The sequence below is a fragment of the Schistocerca cancellata genome, chromosome 3 (genome assembly GCF_023864275.1).
Source record: "Schistocerca cancellata isolate TAMUIC-IGC-003103 chromosome 3, iqSchCanc2.1, whole genome shotgun sequence".
NCBI classification, from domain to species: Eukaryota; Metazoa; Arthropoda; class Insecta; order Orthoptera; family Acrididae; genus Schistocerca; species Schistocerca cancellata.
Genome location: NC_064628.1, coordinates 424,257,224 through 424,279,130, shown reverse-complemented (window position 1 = coordinate 424,279,130; position 21,907 = coordinate 424,257,224). Strand labels below are relative to the sequence as shown.

Here is a 21,907-nt window from a genome sequence, read left to right as displayed (position 1 = left end):
GCCAACTACGACTTCAATTGTGTCACGAGAGAGCTAACTGGAGGGCACGGCGAAGGTCTGTTGTGTTTCCTGATGAAATCTGGCTCCGACTCGGTGCCAGTGATGGCCGAGTGAAGGACCTGCCTGCTTACTAGACGCGCCGGACCTACACCTGGCGTTAGGGTCTGGAGCACGATTTCGTATGACAGAAGAAGCACTCTTGTGGTTTTCACGCGTGACTGACTGCAACATTGTACGTCATTCAGGTGATTCGAACTCTTCTGCTGCCGTTCACGAACAGAATTCCAGGGGGAGTTTTCCAAAAGGATAACGCTCGCCTACATAGCGCTGTTCTAATCCAATATACTCGACAGGGTGTCGACATGTTGCCTTGACCTGCTCTGTCGAGCACATGGGGATATTATGGGACGACAGCTCCAGAGCCATCTACAGACAGCATTATCAGTCCCTGTATTGACCGAACAAATCCACCAGGCATGGAACTGGCCCACAAACCGTCATCCGGCACCTCTGCAAACACAATGTATGAACGTTTCCAAGCCTACATACAACAGTCTGGCGTTTACACCGGTTATGAATGTACCAGCAATTTACGTTTTCAAAGGGTTATCTCGCGCCTCCAGTAGCCTATGATCTTCCGACTTTAATCACTTAACTACGAGGGCTGTTCAGGAAGTAAGCTCCGATTGATCGCAAAATGGGAACCACAGTGAAAATTAGAAATGTTTTATTTTTAACAGTTAGCTACACCATCCAGCTACTTCTCTACGTAGTTGCCGTTCTGACTAAGACATTTGTCGTAGCGTTGTACCAACTTTCCAATACCCTCATCATAAAAGACAGCCGCCAGTGCTTTCCGCCAATTCTCTACGCTGGCCTACAGCTCGTTTTCTGTGCCAAAATGTTGTATTCATAGCCAGCGGTTCATGTGAGCAGAAATGAAACGCAGGGGGAGTCAATTACGGGCTGTATTGTGGGTAGTCAAACATTTCCAATTGAAAACGATGCAGGAGCATCTTCATTGCCCCTTCAGAATGCGGCTGAGAATATTGCCTTGTAGAAGAAACTGCACGACAGTTATGTAATGTTGGCTGTATAGCTTCAGGCGAAATTTCTCAGCAGGTCCTCGTACTTGGCGGGAGACACTATTCTCTAGACAACTTTACGCGATCACTGTGAGCTCAGAAATGAGAGGAGTGACGTGATGCTATCTAGGGTCATACTAGAGACACTGCCCAACATATCTGTGCAAAGCTTTATCGGATTATCATAGTCGTTTCCATTTCGCGATCAATCGGAGCTTACTTTCTGAACAGCCCTCGTATATTACCTGCATAAGTATATTCCAGAAATTTCATGACTCAACATTAATTATTCTTTTTATGTAGCGATTCTTTTCCATCAGTGTAGTTGGCTTAGTAGAATGTTAATTCCCAACATCAACTGCGTGAATATACGTGAATATCTACATTTGCACCAACATACATACTCCGCAAGCCACCGTGTGGCATACAGTGGGCGATAACCTTTACCACTACTGTTCATTTCCTTATCCGTTCCACTGGCACACATTAGTAGAAATCAGTATATGTGGGTATCTGTACTAAAATTAACATTACCAGTTGGAATGCTTGTACAAAGTGTATATGCAGCCTTACGAGGTCCAGTATGACAAATGCAGTCATATAGTATAGCATTTGAAGTCAGTTGTACAGTCAGTAGTACAGTGCAAGACATCAACGATTCAAATGGTAGAAGGTGGAACACAACCTAAAGGCAGTCGGTTATGTGCGATGTTAGTGTGCGTACGTGCCTTCACCACAGATACAAAACGGACACCATTACAGACAGTACGGGTCGTGTATATAAACCACGATTGTGACAATACCATGCGGAAAACAGCTGTCATGAGATAAAAAAAAATGCAAAAGTCAGTGCATACAACGAAATGGAACAGGCTAATCAGTGATAAGTTGAACCATTCGAGTTCAATGATTCATAATTCCGTTAGTCGAGGCACGATATGGACAGAACGGAAAATATGGACAAAGTAGAGAACTAGCTGACGCGTGGGAACGGTTACTGTTGGGCAAATCAAGGACCACAGACAGTTATTCGTCTTAACGTGTTGTGATTTACTGTTGCCAGTAACTGCCAGACATGTTCCACAAGATTAGTTTCATGACAAAAATCTAGCATTCAAGAATCGACTGCAGAAACATGCTCTAACACCCAAAAATTAAATAGGTTAGATTTTAGTTTGCTGAGAAACATATGTCATGAGCGACAGAATGGGATAAATTCGTCTTCAGTGGTGAGAAGAAGTTTAATTTAGATGAGCCGAATGTATTTCAGTATTATTGGCATGGCAGGAGAACAGAACAGCAGGTAAGAATAAGCAGAAATTTTGGTGGCGGAAGAGTTATGGTTTTGGCAGCCGTCTGCGTTAAAGGTATTTCAGCGCACTATTTGGGTGAACATAGAATGAACTATAACATGTATACTGAAATGCTAGAGACAGAAGTGATTAGAATGTATGAGGACCTAGAGGACTTCACAAGGTAAAGCATCTGTACATGTTTCTGCTACAACTAAAAAGTGGTTTGAATGGAAGAACGGATATCGATGTATTATCTTGACCTGCACCTATCCAAAATTTGAATCCGGTGGAAAACCTTTGGGGAATACTTCCAAGGCGTGTTTATTACAATGGAAGACAATTTGGAAAGAGCAATACGAGAAGAGCTGGCGACAGTTTCACTGCATGGACCACAGACCATAACAAAATCAATTCCGAAGAGAATTTTTGAGATAACTAGGAACAACAGAAACTGGAAGAAGTAATAACAAGGCAATATTATTATTACAACAGGACAGTGAGTGCCTTTGTACCATTTACACCATGAAATGCGAACACCTTATTTTGTTACTCGTGTTTTGAAACTATGTAATTCCGTCATAATTGTTTATGTCTTATATATTTCTACTACGTTAGGTACATGTTGCTTGAGACATTGTAAATTACTTTCGTGGGATCCCTGCCTATATACTGATGTCCACTACAGTATAGAGCGAAGGAAACACAATTGCCTAGATGCCTCCGAGCGAGGCCTAATTTCTCTTATCTTTTCTCTGTTCAGGGTATAATAATTAGCACAGGCCCGAAACGGAGGAAGTATGGTCCCAAATACGAATTAAATTCCTCCCTCCCCACCGTTACGGTTCGCCTTTGTTGTTCACGGAAAGGCCTCTCCAGAGAGCTGTTAAAGAGTTTTATGTCTGGTAGGGAGAGGAGAACTTTAACTTACGCCGCAGGTGCAGGTGGAAAACACCTTTCTCTTCTCCCAGTAAAACCTAAAGTCACCGCGCACTCAATTAATGCATTAAAGTAATTGCATTTTTAATTGAATTTGTAGGTTTCTCTTCTTATGGTTCTATTTCTTTTCTAAAAAGGTATCTTTTTTGACCTGTTCAACGGTGCAACGGTGAGCATCCGCATTTTTTAGTAGATATTAGTACCTTCTGAAGGAGCATTGTAACTAATTTATATTAAGAAAACAAGTATTTCTGTCAAAACGACAAAATGAATAGACGTGGCATCGAACCATCAAACTGTGAAGAAGTGTGCCATCTTATTACAATAAATCATTTGTATCATAACATTTTGAACTATATTTCTTCGTGTATAGAAAGCGTTAATACATTACTTACTCTTATGCCTGTCTAATTTGTGTTGGGATACGAGTCAAAGAGTTTGTCGAATTTTCTGGGCACAATATTTTAAGTAATCTATGTCTGTAGGTTATGGCTCCAAGGGCGTAATTTTTTCAGTTTTATGAGGGAAGTGATAGTAAAAGCAATTCCTGTAACACACAAACTTACTATAGTTTCTAATTTTAGCTGGAAACAAGGGCGTGCATATAAAATATTAGTATAATATTAAACTTTGGGTCCGTCACATAAAATTGGTGGTACGGTCACAACTCATTCGGTGCATTTCAAATGTTCAAATGTGTATGAAATCTTATGGGACTTAACTGCTAAGGTCATCAGTCCCTAAGCTTACACACTACTTAACCTAAGTTATCCTAAGGACAAACATACACACCCATGCTCGAGGGAGGACTTGGACCTCCGCAGGGATCAGGCGCACAGTCCATGACTGCAGCGCCTAAGACCGCCCGGCTAACCCAGCGCGGTTCGGCGTATTTAGAGAACTGGATCCTATCTTAATATTATTGTATATTTTACCTTTAACTCGAATATTTTACTTGAAACTGTGTGGTCGATATTACGTATGCATTTCACACACATTTCACCAACAGTTATACAAGAACACAGATTCTCGCGGTGGTCATCCGTACGTATTATAAAAGTGGATGTATGTTTGTGTTATGTACCTTCCACATTTCATCCTAAACCAATGGATCAATTTCAACCTAGTTGAGTGCACGTATTTATTACTGTTTGCAAGTAACAACTGTGGTGTAAGAACCACCTACCTCTCAAAGGTGTTGGGGTGGGGGGTGAGAAAGTAAATATCGTAGCTCACGAAGCGAAAACAGCCAAACGATCCTGTGTTCGTGAATGAGAGCACTTACTGACTTGCAAAAACACTCTACACATAATTTCAAACCTTTACGAGACCTTACCCCGCCGACACCCCCCACAAAATGATAAAAGGAAAAGAGTTTATCGCTTCTACATTCCCGGAAAAAACTGGTGCATCAGACAAGAACATTTATTATTTCTTTACAACTAAAATTATTCGTTTCAAATTTCGTAGACCGTATCCACATATACTACTGTATGTAACTCCAAAATTATATCATTGTACGACACATAGTTCAAGATATGCAACGTCATGTACAATGAGGTGAGTGACAATGAAACAGCAGGGCGGAATTCTCTAGAGAGACAGGTGAAATATGTGTATAAATATGAATGAAATACTTAACTATATGTGAAACAAGTGCATAGGTGGGCAAAGCCGAGTGTAAAAACTCCTCCTAAACGCTGGATCGGTTTCAGCAGAACTTCGGTAAACGTAATAGTTACTATCTGGAAAGAAAAGAATTGTATGGGTAGGAACAAATGTCCTTCTGTTAGGCTGGAGCCGATGGTGTGGAGAGAGAAGGAGGTGGGTGGGGGGGGTATGGACAGACAGGGGGGGGGGGGAAGGAGAAGATCGATAGAGATAGGATGGAAGAGAAGATAGAGTAGGAGGGAGAAATGGACAAAGTAAGGAAAGAGGAGGAGACTGACAGAGAGGATAGAGGAGATCAACAGAGAGGGAAAGCAAGAGATGGATTGTTAGAAGACTAGAATAAATAGTCAGCTGTTACTGAATAAAAATTCTCACGCTTGCAACCGTGTCAAGGGGTAAAAATACCACAAGCATTCGATCAAGCACTCCTTGGCCATGCCAATCAAATTAATGCTGATGGTCTGCTGGTGTGATGACTCCGCGTTCGAAACGTCTGCTGGCTTCCACGCCGCGCTCAGCTGCAGGCCGCCTTCTCTATTAAGGGTGCTATTAGCGATATTTATTTCGATGGTTTTCTTAATAACACAATTCGAAAGGCCTTCAGTGCGAGTCGCGACAGATGTTTCGTCAAAATTGATCCTATGACGGTTTTTTCGTGCTCCTTCCTTATTTATTTTACAGTGCGTGCGTTTTGTCCGACGTAAAACGTATCTCTGTGATTAGGGAAGATAAACTTCTTTGCCAATATCGCTAATTGTAACCTTTATTCCCGATGATTGGTTTCGATAATCAATGTTATCATCTCCAGATCTCGACAGACAGAGGTCTGAAGATGTTAACCATTAGAGACGGAGCAGAATCTCGGATTTTGTCAAAGATGGAGAAGGAAATCCGGCGTGCCCTTTCAAAGGAACCACCCCGGCATTTTCCTGGAGCGGTTTAGGGAAATCACCGAAAATGTAAACCTCGATAGCCGGAAGTAGGTTTGAAGCGTCCTCCTCCCGAATGAGAGTCCAGTGTGCTAACCACTACGCCACTTCGCTCCTTAGGTTATTATTAGCGATCTTCGCAAATAAGTTTATTTTCTTTGTTATCACAGATCGACCCTTGCAGCTCAAAAGTATCTAGTAGACCCCAAATGTTCTGAGATCCTCAGGACGGATCGTCAGCAAACACGGCGATAGACATAACACTGGTGCCATGTCGGCACTTGAGAAAAGACTCTGCTTCATATCTTCGCCATAGAACATCCCTGTCTATGAAACAGTAATTAGCGTCGAACAGGCAGTGCCCAAATCCTCCATGAAATGACGGGTGAAATACGGCGTGAAACGAAAACAAAGCTTCCAGCCCCTAACCTGATCAGGGCTGAACACAGTGGCGTGCGCGCACTACACGCTGATGAAATCATTGCATAATTCTTTATGACAGGAGCAACGTAACCGTTTTTATGGAACAAGCCGACTACGGTACGAAGATAAATGCACTACTGGACAAAGATACGTACCGGAAGTTACCTGGCGACCCAGCATCGATAATTTTAAAAAAGGAATCCGAGCTTCTTAAGCATTCGTCGCTGGGAGATACTGTTGCCAAGACTATCCATCAGCCACCTAGACCGCTTAGTTTTAAGAGTGTAATGATCTACCGAGGATCCACAAGAATGGGACTCATCATATCTAGAGTTGGTTCACCGACATACAAATTGCCAATTGGCTAATCTCCTCGCTCTGAATGCGGTCATTGCGAACAACTTACTGGCAACACAGCCTAGTTTATCAGCAAAACTAAACGTCGTCGACTTAGCGAGGGTGAATCATGTTCAGTTTTGATGTCGTAGCGCTTTTTACGAATGTGCTTTTCAAAGACTCTTTGGAATCTTAGTTCTCTGAAAGTGACGAAGTCAAACTATTTTGGCACCCTCTTACGTTTCCTTATTTTCTGTACAACGACCAATATTGTGATCAAACAGACGGCGTTGTGATGGGAAGCCCGTTATTTCCAGCTGTTGCAAATCTCCATATAGAGAATTTCGAGGATTTTTACTTAGACACGACACCATTAGAAACTGGTTGCTTTTTCCGACACGTTGCGGAGACGCATTTGGCCTCACGCACAGGAAAAAGTTCACGTTTGTTGGAACATCCTAAGAGCGTTTAAAATGACAGGTGCCACGTACATCTGCAGAAAAATTTTCTTTATATGTCTTCTGAAACAGGTCGAATGATAGTATCCTTTTTTTTAATGGATCAATTAAAAACCGTGCTTTCATAAATTTGTTTCGCATGATTTGGTGTCTTTCCTAATTTGCCAAATAATGGTAGTTGTTTGTGTCTGAACTTGCGCCTTCACTTTTGAGCGTTAATGTATGGGAAGCCTAACTGAAATTAGAGGTATTTCAGTTGCATATAATCCTTGTGGGCAGTTCACAAAACTGCAGCACCAGATGTAAAACTAGAAATAAGTGCACAATTTGTTATTGTACGATTAGACGATCTAAGCTCCGTGAACTGCATGACACTGTAGTCAGTCAAAAGACACTTGTTACGTGAGATAATAGCTGTGTGAAAACATTGTGCAATATGCGAGTAACGTTTCTTAAACGTTAAACAAGATCAAATTGAGGAAAGGTAGTGTAATAAAAACAGACGAAGAGATTTAAGCTGTCGATATGTTTTTGCACGAGCCATGGAGCAACCACGTCTCGACAGAAACGGAAACTCAATCAAAGCAGTGAGCAAAAGCGGGCAACCATACAAATAAAATCGCGAAGTAGATTTAATACGTGGGCAAGGTTATGTTCCGCTTCCTCCAGGACTTACAAGAGTCTCTGCGAGTTGATTTTCTGGAACGTCGATCCCTTTCATCGCATTCTGTACCCTCTTACTCCCATCTGTTGTCATAACTGTGTTAGTGGCTGAAAACCACTTAGTGGCAAATGAGGAAATCGCGGTAGCTGCAGATGGGATCTTGCAAACCTTCCAGTACTGCGTCGAAAAATAAGTGTGCAGGTAAATAATCCAAAAAGTATTAACACAGCAACCAGTCATTGATAATAATGATATATATTTTAAAAAAGGCTTCATTACTAGTTTACATTCGAAACGTCCATAATCAGACGGATATTCGTGTTTATTTTAGTCATTCAATTTGTGCTGCACACAATTTGTTGATTGTTTCTATGACAGTTTCATAGTGTGGCGGTGTGCTATCGGAATAAATAATATTAGACAAACGAGTTCTTCAGTTTCATCAGACCCGTTGACAAAATATACAGCTTTCTAAAATAGGAAATGAGTTCCATTTGTCCTACTTATGGTAATAATTTTTCGTATATTTTATAGCCCTATTGGTTGTTGTGAAGTTATCATGCGGAATAGCACACGCACAGTTCTACGTTTGTGATGTTGACAAACTGCCTATTGGCTTCTGTCTCGGGTTCTTCAGCCGACGTTCATCTAATGTCGGGTACGGCTTTTCTGCCATAAATTCCCAGAGTGACGGACAGAATCGGCCATATATTGCGCAAACATGGCGTAAAGACGATTTTCAAACCGACAAGGAAGATCAAAGAGTGTCTTAGATCGGCGAAGGAGAAAAGAGACCCACTTGCGATGTCGGGAATATACCGTATACTATGCACATGCGGAAAAGTTTATGTCGGAATGACTGGACGATCCATTAACACCAGGATCAAAGAGCATAAGCGACATTGCCGGTTGGGGCAGATGCAGAAATCGGCCGTGGCAGAGCACGCACTGAATGAGACCGACCACGTAATAAAATTCGCCGACACGGAAGTTCTGGCTGTAGAGAAGCACTATCAGACGCGCTTGTTCATAGAAGCTGTAGAAATACAAAAACACGCGAACAGTTTGAACAAGAAAGAGGAAAGCCTTAAGGTAAACGGATCCTGGCTTCCCGTACTGCAGCGAACGACCGTCGCAGGTAGCAAGAGGAGAACGGCACCGGAAATAACCGCGGAGAAGTCCTCGGACGTTGGCGCGCCAGGTCCATATAGTCTGCGGCCGCGAGCTCGCCTCCAGTTCACCACCGGCAATGGAGGGTGAAACTTTGACAATGCCAGCCACTCGTGCTGGCGAAACGTCAGAAAAATCATTATATGAACGTCGGCCGAAGAACCGGAGACAGAAGCCAATAGGCAGTTTGTCAACAAGTGGCCACGAAACTCTTAACAATTTTGTTTGTGATGTTACCTAACGGACACTTTCGGCCACAACCTACAATTGCTTGAAATTATTCTTTCTTTTTCAAATCATGTATTGTAAGTCAGGACCAGGTCTTATTCGCAGTGACAACAGTGACATAATACGTTTTAAGGGAATTGCTTTGGGAGAACTAATCATGTTAAGCCTGATGTGAGAAGACTGTTTATCTTAAAGTTGACACTATTTTTAGAGATGTATTTTGAAGCAGTTCAGATATTTCATTCGAAGCAGGAGATCATTATGTATCTATTCTGATTAACAGTTTTACTTAAAGTTTTAATTACTATTAACTAATTAAAGTATCAATAACACACAGTAACACTCTTAATCCTGTGCCTAAACAAAATTCAGTTTGTTCCATAATTGTTTGTCCACAATAACATAATCACAATAATAATGTTCGAATTTCATTTTTTATTTCATTTCTCCAGCGATTTTCGGCTTTGTACGTTTGTAGCCCTTCAATCAATATAATATCGTATTGAAAACGCGATTTGGGTGTTAACAGAGCCGGCATTTGTTAAATATTCTGACTGTCATCTCTTGCACTAAATTATCCACATCACTCGCCCTCAACGAAACTTCAAATTATGTGAAACTCAATTTGAGTCATAAGACTTGCCGTTTTCCCTTGTGTGAAGGTGTCCACACCGGTACAGCGAAATCGGTCAGTGCATTTCATTTGTTTTATTATCTTATGCATGGAAATATCATGTGTAGTTACTTGCTTGTTATTTGATGTGGTCTTCAGTTACAAGCCTGGTTTGATACAGCTTTCCACCTTCATCGAACCTGTAACTCCAGCCTCTTCATTGCATAACTACTGAAATCTACATCAGTTTAGACCTGCTTACTGTATTCATCTCGGCCTCTCTCTAAAATTTACCCTCCCCCCAGACATCCCTTGACGTCACAGAATGTGAACTATCAACCGATTCCTTCCTTTAGTCAAGCTGTGCCATAAACTTATCTTTTCTTTCATTCTATTGAGTACCTCCTCTTTAGTTATATGAACTACCTATATAATCTCTAGCGTTCTTCCGTAGCACCACTTTTCAAAAGATTCTATTCTTTTCTTACCTGAAACGTTTATCGTCCGCGATATTCTTCCAAACAGGACTACACTCGAGACTAATATCTTCAGAAAAGAATTCTTAACACTTAAATCTATATTCGATCTTAACAAAAACCTCTTCTTCAGGAACGTCTTTATTGCCATTGCCAGGCTACATTTTATATCCTCTTTATTTCGGCCATCGCCTTTTATTTTGCTGCCCAAATAGCAAACCTCATCTACTACTTAAAGTGTCTCGTTTCCTGACCTATTTCCAGGAGAATCTCCTGATTTGATTCAATTACATTTCATTACACTTGTTTTGCTTTCGTAAATGTTCAACTGTAAAGTTGAAGTTTTTCTGTGTGTGGAAATTTTTGGGAAATTTGTGGTAAGTTCCTATGGGATCAAACTGCATCCTTAGACTGACACATTACTTAATCCAACTTAAACTAACTTACGCTGGATCCAGTTATATGGCTCCTTCCGTCTGTAGCGATTTTACGACTATGACGAGTGGGGCGTGAAGATGGCATCAATGTAATGCCGAAACTGGTAGCACATAGAAGTTCATAAAATAAAATAAATTTCTACAATACGTACGGCTGTTAGTAAATTATTGCATCAAGAAATTACTAATGTTGGGGAATATTTTGAGCAGAGCTCTTATTATAACGGACAAGGTAAAACTTTTTGGTCCCCCCCCATATCACGGCAGCGAATTTCCTTATTCCAGTTTCGCGGCGTGAGTTAGTAGTCTTGGGACCAGCCCACTGGAACACTTGCAGTCCGTGTTAAATCTTCCTCTCTTATAACAGCGCACCTAGTGCAACTGACGGGGAAGGCGTCTTCAGGTAAGTAAACGCACTTCCCACGACGGAAGAGCGATAAATTCCGAGCGAGCGTAATAAGTGAGGTGTAGGCCTGGAGGCTGTGATTTAGGCGCGCCACGGCAGAAGGCTGAGACGCGCGTGTGTGTACGTTACGTGCCGCAGGTGGCTGGGCTGCAAGAGCGCGATGCTGGCGTCGTTCGTGCTGTACGTGCCGTACATGTGCGCGCAGTTCTCGGCGTCGTTCGCGACCGTGCTGCCGGGCGCGCTGCTCGTCGGCGTGGGCGGCGGGCCCTTCTGGTGCACGCAGTGCGCCTACACCTGCGCGCTCGCCGACGTCTACGCCAGCGCCACGCGCCTCAAGCCGCAGGTCGTCGTCGTGCGCTTCTTCGGCATCTTCTACACCGTCTACGAGTACGGACAGATCTTCGGCAACCTCGTCTCCTCCGTGGGTAAGATTCCGCCGTAGTCCACTTCTTTTCGTGAGAATCACTTACTTGCGACATTAAAAAAATAGATACTAAGATGGTATCTGTTCTTTCGGACGTGCCCGAAAGAACAGATATCATCGGTGACCATCAGCTCATTAGAATGAAATTACAATGAAATGAACACGATTAACTGCTTACAGGCGTTGACATACGTCAACGGGGGCAAATACGTCAACGGAGACAGATGAAAATATGTGCCCCGACCGGGACTCGAACCCGGGGTCTCCTGCTTACATGGCAGACGCTCTATCCATCTGAGCCACCGAGGACACAGAGGATAGCGCGACTGCAGGGATTTATCTCTGGCACGCCTCACGCGAAACCCACATTCTTTCGGACATGTCCGAAAGAACAGATACCATCTTAGTATACAGGGTGTTACAAAAAGGTACGGCCAAACTTTCAGGAAACATTGCTCACACACAAAGAAAGAAAATATGTTATGTGGACATGTGTCCGGAAACGCTTACTTTCCATGTTAGAGCTCATTTTATTGCTTCTCTTCAAATGACATTAATCATGGAATGGAAACACACAGCAACAGAACGTACCAGCGTGACTTCAAACACTTTGTTACAGGAAATGTTCAAAATGTCCTCCGTTAGCGAGGATAAATGCATCCACCCTCCGTAGCATGGAATCCCTGATGCAGCCCTAGAGAATGGCATATTGTTTCACAGCCGTCCACAATACGAGCACGAAGAGTCTCTACATTTGGTACCGGGGTTGCGTAGGCGAGAGATTTCAAATGCCCCCATAAATGAAAGTCAAGAGGGTTGAGGTCAGGAGAGCGTGGAGGCCAAGGAATTGGTCCGCCTCTACCAATCCATCGGTCACCGAATCTGTTGCGAAGCGTACGAACACTTCGACTGAAATGTGCAGGAGCACCATCGTGCATGAACCACATGTTATGTCGTATTTGTAAAGGCACATGTTCTAGCAGCACAGGTAGAGTATCCCGTATGAAATCATGGCGGTGAATCGAGGAAGTACAGTACATACTGACGAAACTAAAATGAGCTCTAACATGGAAATTAAGCGTTTCCGGACACATGTCCACATAACATCTTTTCTTTATTTGTGCGTGAGGAATGTTTCCTGAAACTTTGGCCGTACCTTTTTGCAACACCCTGTATATATAGTTAAGGCTCACCGGCCACTTGACCATCTTCTTCTTCTGTGCGAATGCACAAACAGTGCCCGATCTCTTGCGGGAATGTAGTGCGGGACAATACGTTGAGAATGTGAGTTTCGCGGGAGGCGTGCCAGAGATAAATCCCTGCAGTCGCGCTATCCTCTGTGTCAATGGTGGCTCAGATGGATAGAGCATCTGCCATGTAAGCAGGAGATCCTGGGTTCGAGTCCCGGTCGGGGCACACATTTTCATCTGTCCCCGTTGACGTATGTGAACTCCTGTAAGCAGCTAAGGGTGTTCATTTCATTGTAATTTCATTAAAAAATAATTCGTACTAAAGTGTGTGTGTGTGTGTTTGCGGGCGAGCGCGCGCGTTCACGAGAACCATTCACTGAACAAGAGAATACAGACTGCATTACAGGTATTCCCACCAATGTCTAAACACTTCCGCCATCATTCTCGCAGCTTCCGTATTTGCCTAGCAAACCATTCCTTGGGGATATCTCGGCGTTACTGGAAGACAACTGCATTAAGTTCGTAATTGGTGGCGAACTTAGTACTAGGAACGGGAGAAATCGACAGGTTAAGATCGATACTGTTACTTCAGTACTGAATAACCAGTACTTTTCGATATTTGTTTGGTCTCGGTCACAACAGGTGTTTCTTATTTTGTTACTAATAACGAAAAATATCAATTAGCAACAACAGCAGTGCTAAAATTTGTCGCTTTTAAAGAAAACTTTTATTAAAAACTGAATAACTTCTATTTGTAAAATTTGCATTAGTTTAAATACTGCTTTACGAGACACTCATGCTCATAAATTAAGAATGATTGCAGAATGTGGTGCCACACAACGTGGCACTACACAAAACGCATTAATAGCATAGTCACATAGGCAACACACACGACACAGATCTGTAACACCACGGTATTGGTGATAAGTTGAGAAAACCGTCCCGAAACTCATGTGCTACAAAAAAAAAAGTGGTTCGAATGGCTCTAAGCACTATGGGAAATAACATCTGATGTCGTCAGTCCCCTAGACTTAGAACTAAGTATACCTAACTAACCTAAGGACATCCCACACATCCATGCCCGAGGCAGCATTCGAACCTGCGACCGTAGTAGCTGCGTGGTTCCGGACTGAAGCGCCCAGAACCGCTCGCTCACCGCGGCCATCCCATGTGCTTCAAAACGCCACTGTTTCCTGCACATGTACCCCGACATCAATATGAGAGATGATCACCGTGCACACGTACACAGGCCGCACAATGGGTTGGCATACTCTGAATCAGGTGGTCGAGCTGCTGCTGGGTTATAGCCTCCCATTCTTGCACCAGCGCCTGTCGGAGCTCCTGAAGTGTCGTAATGGTTTGAAGACGTGCAGCGATACGTCGACCAAGAGCAACCCAGATGTGCTCGATGGAGTTTAGGTCTGGAGAACAAGCAGGCCACTCCATTCGCCTGATATATTCAGTTTCAAGGTACTCGTCCACGATGGTAGGTCGGTGGGGCAGTGCGTTATCATCCGTCAGGAGAAAGGTGAGACCCTCTGCACTCCTGTAAAGGTGGACATACTGGTGAAACATGACGCCCCGATACACCTCACCTGTTACAGTTCCTCTGTCAAAGACATGCACCAATCATAATCCCGCCCCACACCATCATACCACGACCTTCATACAGGTCCCTTTCAAGGACATTAAGAGGTTGGTATCTGGTTCCTAGTTCACACCAGGTGAAAACCCAGCAGGAATCACTGTTCAGACTATACCTGTACTCCTCCGTGAACATAACCTGGGACCACTGTTCCAATAACCATGTACTGTGTTCTTGACACTAGGCTCTCCTGTGACCACGGATCAGTGGAATTCACCTTGCAGGTCTCCAGGGGAATAAACCATGTCTGTTCAGTCGTCTGTAGACAGTGTGTATGGAGACGACTGTTCCAGTGGCTGTGGTAAGGTCCCGAGCAAGGCTACCTACACTACTCCGTGGCTGTCTGCGGGCACTGATAGTGAGATATCGGTCTTCTTGTGGTGTAGTACACTGTGGACGTCCCGTACTGTTGCGCCTTGACACGTTTCCCCTCTGCTGGAATCGTTGCCATAATCTTAAGGTCACACTTCGTGCCACACGGAGGGCCCGTGCCACGGCCTGCAGTGTTTGACCAGCCTCCAGTCGCCCTGGTATTCTGCTCCTCATAACGTCATAAATATGTGTTCTTTGAGCCATTTCCAACACACAGTCACCATTAGCGCGTCTGGAAACGTCTGCACACTTACTCGCTGCATCGTACTCTGACATGCACCAACACACGGCTGCGTATGTGGACTGCTGCCAGCGCCACCGTGCGACGATCGCTGGTCAACTGCACCGCATGGTCAAACCCAGAAGTGATTTAAACCCGCAAACCGCCCACCAGAAAGTTGTTTCACCATGTATCAGCATTATCGTTAATTTATGAGAATGAGTGTAGAAAAAGAAAAAAAGCGAATAGCGCTGTTTTAATAATACCTCCGACAGAAATGAGCAATAACACATACCCAAGAATGGAAACCACATTGTTGAGACAATGTTGTCCCTATTTCCTTGTGACGTGGCTTAAGATACACGTGAACGTGCAGTGTGCAAGCTCTGCCCCAACTCGTCTACATAATAGAGCACTTACTATGTACCTAAATGTTTAGTTTAACGTTGATACTACATAAGAATAATTTGTGATCTGAAGATGGCAGTAGTTGAAACCGGCAACAGTGAAGTGTAAAAGTTTGTGTGATCAAGACGGTCCTGTAAAATAAAGTGCCAATATATGATCACGGACTTATTTTCAAACTTTGTGTCTTCAGTTGACAAGACAGTTGTCGCCGGACATCCGCTGTATTGCAGAATGGCATCAAAGATACTCTGGAAATATTTTTAGCAAATGCCATAGCAATGAAGTACAATGCTTCATTTGTTTAGAAAGGCTAAGGATTTGTCTGCCATTTCTATGAAATAACAAAAGTGGGGAGGAATTACAGTAATAGATTAAAAGAGTATCGACAGTTCGTAGTATACAATAAAAACAGAAAGCAGCTTGCCTGGTACATATATCCACATAATACGCCTATGGCAAATAAAAACAAAAAACAGAGTTCCTCAACTTCAGTTTTTACACTTTACCACCGACCATTCGTTATGTCCAAACAGTGACATGATCCCCGATTACAAGAAGGTTTCCGAGCAGAGTTTAAAAAGATTGGTCAAGACCAGAATACTGGTGATTCTTTGTAGTATTTATCCACTGACCACTTTTCGCGAAACAGAGCGAACTTTTTTTTTTTATTTTCCCATTTAATTAAACAATTTTATTCTGTGTATTCTGAAACACACAGTCAAAATAATTTCAGTCTTCGTTCGATTTCTACGTGTATCACATGAACCAATAGCAATAAAATACCAAAAATTGGTTATTTCAGGAATTGGTTATTTTGAGAAACAAGTGCTGCTGCAATGGGCCATCTGTAGGAGGCCGCAGCAGCATGTGGTGGCCGTAGACTTTACTACAGCTTATCTTCACGTATACATCGACAAACATTTCAAACTGCTACTTTGCACCAGTTATACTGCCAGTCAATACTGAAAGAACGTAAATTATGAGAATAACTAGTATTGCCTACAAAAAGTTGCCCTAGTGAAATGTCCTCTTAACAACATAAAAATTTTGGCCAATGAAATTATATTAAACGCAGTCTCACTATATTTTAACAACGAATTCACGAGCGTAAGACTCACGTCAGCGCTGCAGTTTAATCCATGGACATAAATGAACATGTGAATGAACCTTAATAATCGAATTACCTACCACTAAGTTAATGACTGGACTTACGAAATTGGTAACTGCTCCATTTTGTAGTCAACAGCATGCGCACGGCGTATGCGTTGCTCTGTCTGCTATCCTTACACTTCTCCACACACATTCAGAAATTATGGTGTACTAGAATCAACAATGAAAGGCACCTGAACTGTCACCGCCTGCTTGAAGAACTGAAAGATCTTGCATAGAACGTAGACCTAATCGCGCTGCTGAACAAACAAATGCAGATTTTGAAAGCAGCTCGTTTGAGAAACATGTCTCCTGATTGCCAATGATTGTAGCAGAACCTCTACTTCAATTGGACTGGAAAATGCATGAACGCCTAGCCTATTATGTAGAACCGTTATGTTACAATCATGAATTTAACAGTGGCTAGGAAATTTCAGCAAATGAGGAGTGTCTGTTGCCATGCTAATGATTATTTCAACTCAAGACAGCTCACATTATCAGGAAGAACTCAGTTATTCGTACATGAACAACATGGCGTTCTCTGTCTCAGCGTAACAGTTTACCCACAAACTGTTCAACAATCCTACAAAAATATTAAGAACAATGAAGGAAAACGTGATTTATTTCGTTCGCCTACGATTCGGATATACTACTGAGAATGTACACTGAATATAGCACAGTACAAAGCATGTTAAGTTTCACTGCTCGTAAGTCAGGAAACTCTTTAGACTTGTTGCTATATGTCCTCAGTTCCTTTGTATCATCAGTTTCTATATCCTGTAGCAGAATTAATCACCAATATTCCAGTCTTTCTACCTCCTTGTAATTTTCCCTCTGGTTACTTAATTATTTTCCCATACAATCTATACTTGAAAAGTTTTTCTTTCTTGCTCCAGCACACTCACAAAAATTTCGAATGGAAATGGTTCAAATGGCTCTAAGCACTATGGGACTTCTTAGGTCATCAGACCCTAGATTTAGAACTACTTAAACCTAACTAACCTAAGGACATCACACACATCCATGCCCGAGGCAGGATTCGAATCTGCGACCGCAGCAGCAGCGGGGTTCCGGACTGAAGCGCCTAGAACCGCTCGGCCACAGCAGCCGGCAATTTCGAATGAAGTTCGAGTTTCGGGTGTCACCAGCAATCCTCACGTCTACAAAGCAAACAGATTTAAAATGAAACGAATCCTCAGAAGGGCTCACCGGCTATGGCGAAGGTCAGCGCTACTTTGTCACCTGGCTTTGCTTTGAAGAACCACCCCTAGGAGTCGCTCACTGGAAGTCACATAACAAACGCGATCTTCCGTAGTGTAGGACTACCGACAGCTTGTTTTTAAAAACCTCAGTGCGGTAAGAGGAGAAATGCCGTCTGTGGCGAGGCCTGGAAGAACGACGTAGCACACAGAAAGCAGAGGTTCTTCGGCGTAGGTCGCTTCCAGCAGATAACATCAAAAAAGTGGAGGGAGAACTCGAGGGCTAGGCCGCCTTTGAAGGCGTGGGTCTCCGAAGAACTCAAACATTACAAAAATCAAGACTGTCTAACACAAATAATTTATAAGTTAGAGAAATTCGACTGTGCTGCCGAGGTCCCGTGTCGCTGGGCAAAGTCAGAGATCGAAAGAGAGCGGGGCAAAATTTTTCAGCGTCAAGTGTTACGGAGAGTACTACAGGTTAAGCGCCTCAATCACGGGTCAGGAAAGGCGACCAGCTTCTTTTGAAGTATATTTTACTGATCGGTGCTCGGAATATCCGTAGTCTCAGCAATCTAAATGACATTGAGAGCAAAAACACGAAAACACGACTCGTCCTTTTAGGAAGCAGTTGGAACAAAACCACCTCTCTGCCAGGCTTTCCGCCACCGGGACTTTTACCTACAGGCTCTACCTCCGCTCTCCATCAGCCAAACAACCAGATGCCTCTCGGGGCAGATGGATGCGGGACGTAGAAAATTTTCCGGTGAATCGCGGACGCCACCAATAACTTCATTTTGCAGACGCTTCAGCCTCTAGCTGTAGATTAAGATGGTGAAATCCAGCCACGACAGAAAGATGAGTTTCAGTAACTTCAAGCTTCATACTCAAGACTCACTTGCAGATTTTATAATCGTTATGCTTTCATCTCTACCCACAGAAACAAATGTCTAGCTCTATCTGCCTTTTAATAAAAAGTGGTTCAGATGGCTCTGAGTACTATGGGACTTAATTTCTGAAGTCATCAGTCCCCTAGAACATAGAACTACTTAAACCTAACTAACCTAAGGACATCACACACAGCCATGCCCGAGGCAGGAATAGAACCTGCGACCGTAGTAGTCGCGCGGTCTCAGACTGTAGCGCCTAGAACCGCTCGGCCACCCCGGGCGGCGCCTTTTTATAGTAACATTTCCTTCATCACGGTACTACTTCGGGATTATAGGTAATTGTTTTATGTTTATACTTGTTTATTAAAATCAGACTCCAGATCCTTTAACAAGCTTGTGATCGGGAATAACCAGGATCAAGAAAATGACTTTGAAGAATTAGGTCCCTTTAACGAACATCATTTATCTTTTTGACAACAAACATTTATTTTTCAAAGTAATAACAGGTCCGCTCTAAGAAAAACGGGTAGGAAAATTTCAGGTTAATTTGCCTTGTTAAATTTACACACTTGAAAAGCGTTCAAAATGGTGAATCTCACAATTACTGAATTACAATAATGCCCTTTTAATGGCCTTAAACAAGATGCAAGAAGTTAAGACTTTAACAGTATTGGCTTTTAAAAAATTTAAATTAAAAAGAATTTACATCAACCAGAAAAATTATTAAAACTGAGCAGTAGATAAATTTGTGCAAGTGAGCTCAAAATCAAGACGTAAGGTAGACCCCCAGAGGATAAATATTAACTAGTTAAAAAGGCATAACAATTAGCCTTTACGTCTTACCCAAAGGGTTTACACCACATGATTTAAAATAAAACTTGTAACGAAGGTACAATATGTTTTAAACAGAACAATAACATTAAACGGAAAAATTCCCTGTGCAAAAAAAAAAAAAAAATGGCCCTGAGCACTATGTGACTTAACTTCTGAGGTCATTAGTCCCCTAGAACTTAGAACTACTTAAACCTAAGTAACCTAAGGATATCACACACATCCATGCCCGAGGCAGGATTCGAACCTGCGACCGTAGCGGTCGCGCAGTTCCAGATTGAAGCGCCTAGAACCGCTCGGCCATTCCAGCCGGCTCCCTGTGCAAAACCAATTAATCAGATGAAGGCCTCTTGCCCGAGAGCAAAATTTCATTTTCATTGCAAGTCATATAACGTAAGGTACTCAACTTGAGCACAGACAGTCAAGACACGCGACTGCAAACAAATATCAAGCCGCGATAGCAAATTACGGAGAGCCGTTCGACACGGACGCATGCAAACCAGGCCAACGGGGCGAGAAGCGGCCGACACGGAACGTTCTCCCGGTAGCAAACACCACACATAAATGTCTTACTGAATTACACTACAACTGAAAGCTATTGTTTAACCACGATTGCACTTATAGAACCTTCCAGTAAGGTAATACTCCTTAGAAAATAAGATCTGCTAAAACAGTAAGTTGTAAAAGAGAACTAGTCAATGGGAGCTGTAAGTTCTTGCAGGAAGGATTATATAGAACAACTCGCTAAAGTGTTACGATTAGCTAGAAGTCATAACACACGAAACTTAAAACTTCAGAAAACTTCATTCTCCATACTCCATAAGATCTTGATATAATTATGCGTGAAAGATGGGCACGTAAAATAGTAACACAAATTGACATAACAACCAGATATGACGCAAGGCATCAAATACCATATACCACAAAGGAACAGGTATAACTTTGAGCAAGAGTGCACCCAATACAAATCTTGGCGTAACAAAAAAATGGTTCAAATGGCTCTGAGCACTATGGGACTTAACTTCTGAGGTCATTAGTCCCCTAGAACCTAACTAACCTAAAAGGACATCACACACATCCATGCCCGAGGCAGGATTCGAACCTGCGACCGTAGTGGTCGCGCGGTTCCAGATTGTAGTGCCTAGAACCGCTCGGCCTTTCCGGCCGGCCTTGGTGTAATTCGTACAGCCTGTGGCCGAGCCGAATATGTTAAGCCGGCCGCTGTGGCCGATCGATTCTAGGCGCTTCAGTCCGGAACCGCGCTGCTGCTAAGGTCGCAGGTTCGAATCCTGCTTCGGGCATGGGTGTGTGTGATGTCCTTAGGGTAGTTAGATTTAAGTCGTTCTAAGTCTAGCGGACTGATGATGACCTCAGATGTCATGTTCTATAGTGCTTAGAGCTATTTGAACCATTTTTTCGAATATGGTAAATCCATATTACGTGAACATGTCACCGCCGAACAATTAACCAAGGCAGTCTTTTAGAGAGAACCCTGAGCAGCAGTTTAAAACAAGTCAACGTCAAAAACCACACAAATAAATTCGTCTTAGGATCACATAATCAACTAACAATGGCGGGCTGTTGGGTCCTTCCTAGGAGACCTGCTTCTCGGATCGCGAGACAAAAATTCAAGCAAATCGGTTTAATGAGCTTTTAACTACAGTAAGATAAGTGACAAGACTTAACTTTGAGAATTTACAATGGTGCGCAAACAAGGGGCGACAGACAAAATAAGAAAATCCCTTCAATATTATACACAACTCCTAATTCAAGTGAAAGAATACAGTTCCTAAGTCGCTAGTGTACTGCTCGTAGAATGGCCAGTCTTCAACTGGGCCGCGGCCAGGGGCGCGGCGCTTGTGTTCTCTTCGCCTAGAGGCCGCTGCTGTGTCGGTGTCGTCCTAGAGAGGGGTCAGTCAGCGTACTATTGGCTGACGTCTTGTCGACAGCCTTCTCTGCTCAACCGTACGTGAGCGTCGTGCCGGCGCTTGATTTTTAAGCCGGAACATGGGCGTGACGACCCAATACGAACGCGAAACGTCAGCTTAAACAGCTTGCGGAGCGGGAAATCTGTGCACAGAGTTGATCAACCAGATACCCACAGCATAGGCGAACCAAACCTTCTGCCCAGTCCTGGCAAAGAAGACTGAACGGCGACCCAGAAAAGACGTTCTGCCGATCTGCACTGCGTGTCCGTTGCTCCAAGTACTGTCTTTGGCCCCAGGTCCACACTGTGCGAAGACTAAAATTACCTACACTGCGCTGTTCGATGGCCACTCTGGATGCCGCTCTACCGGCCGCTTTTGAAGTAGTGATGGGGAGCTCGTGAATGAGTCGTTCAAATGAACGCTTCACTCCAGTGAAGTGTGAACTAACCACTCAATTTCAATGAACTGGTACTTCAAACTCTTCACAGATAGCACACTCCATACTTTTTTCTAGTTCACTCACTCTC

The 21,907-nt window shown here is 43.1% G+C and overlaps 1 protein-coding gene and 1 non-coding gene across 2 annotated transcripts in view; one reads left to right on the top strand and one right to left on the bottom strand.

The window, feature by feature from the left end:
- LOC126176352 (UNC93-like protein) overlaps positions 1–21,907 on the top strand; it is a 399,900-nt gene that overhangs the window by 123,999 nt on the left and 253,994 nt on the right. Inside the window, exon 4 of the mRNA XM_049923505.1 lies at positions 11,266–11,552. Within this exon, the coding sequence (XP_049779462.1) occupies positions 11,266–11,552 (287 nt within the window). The remainder of the gene's footprint in view (positions 1–11,265; positions 11,553–21,907) is intronic.
- Positions 11,787–11,860, bottom strand: Trnat-ugu (transfer RNA threonine (anticodon UGU)). The gene has a single exon. It is a non-coding gene; the product is annotated as a tRNA-Thr (tRNA).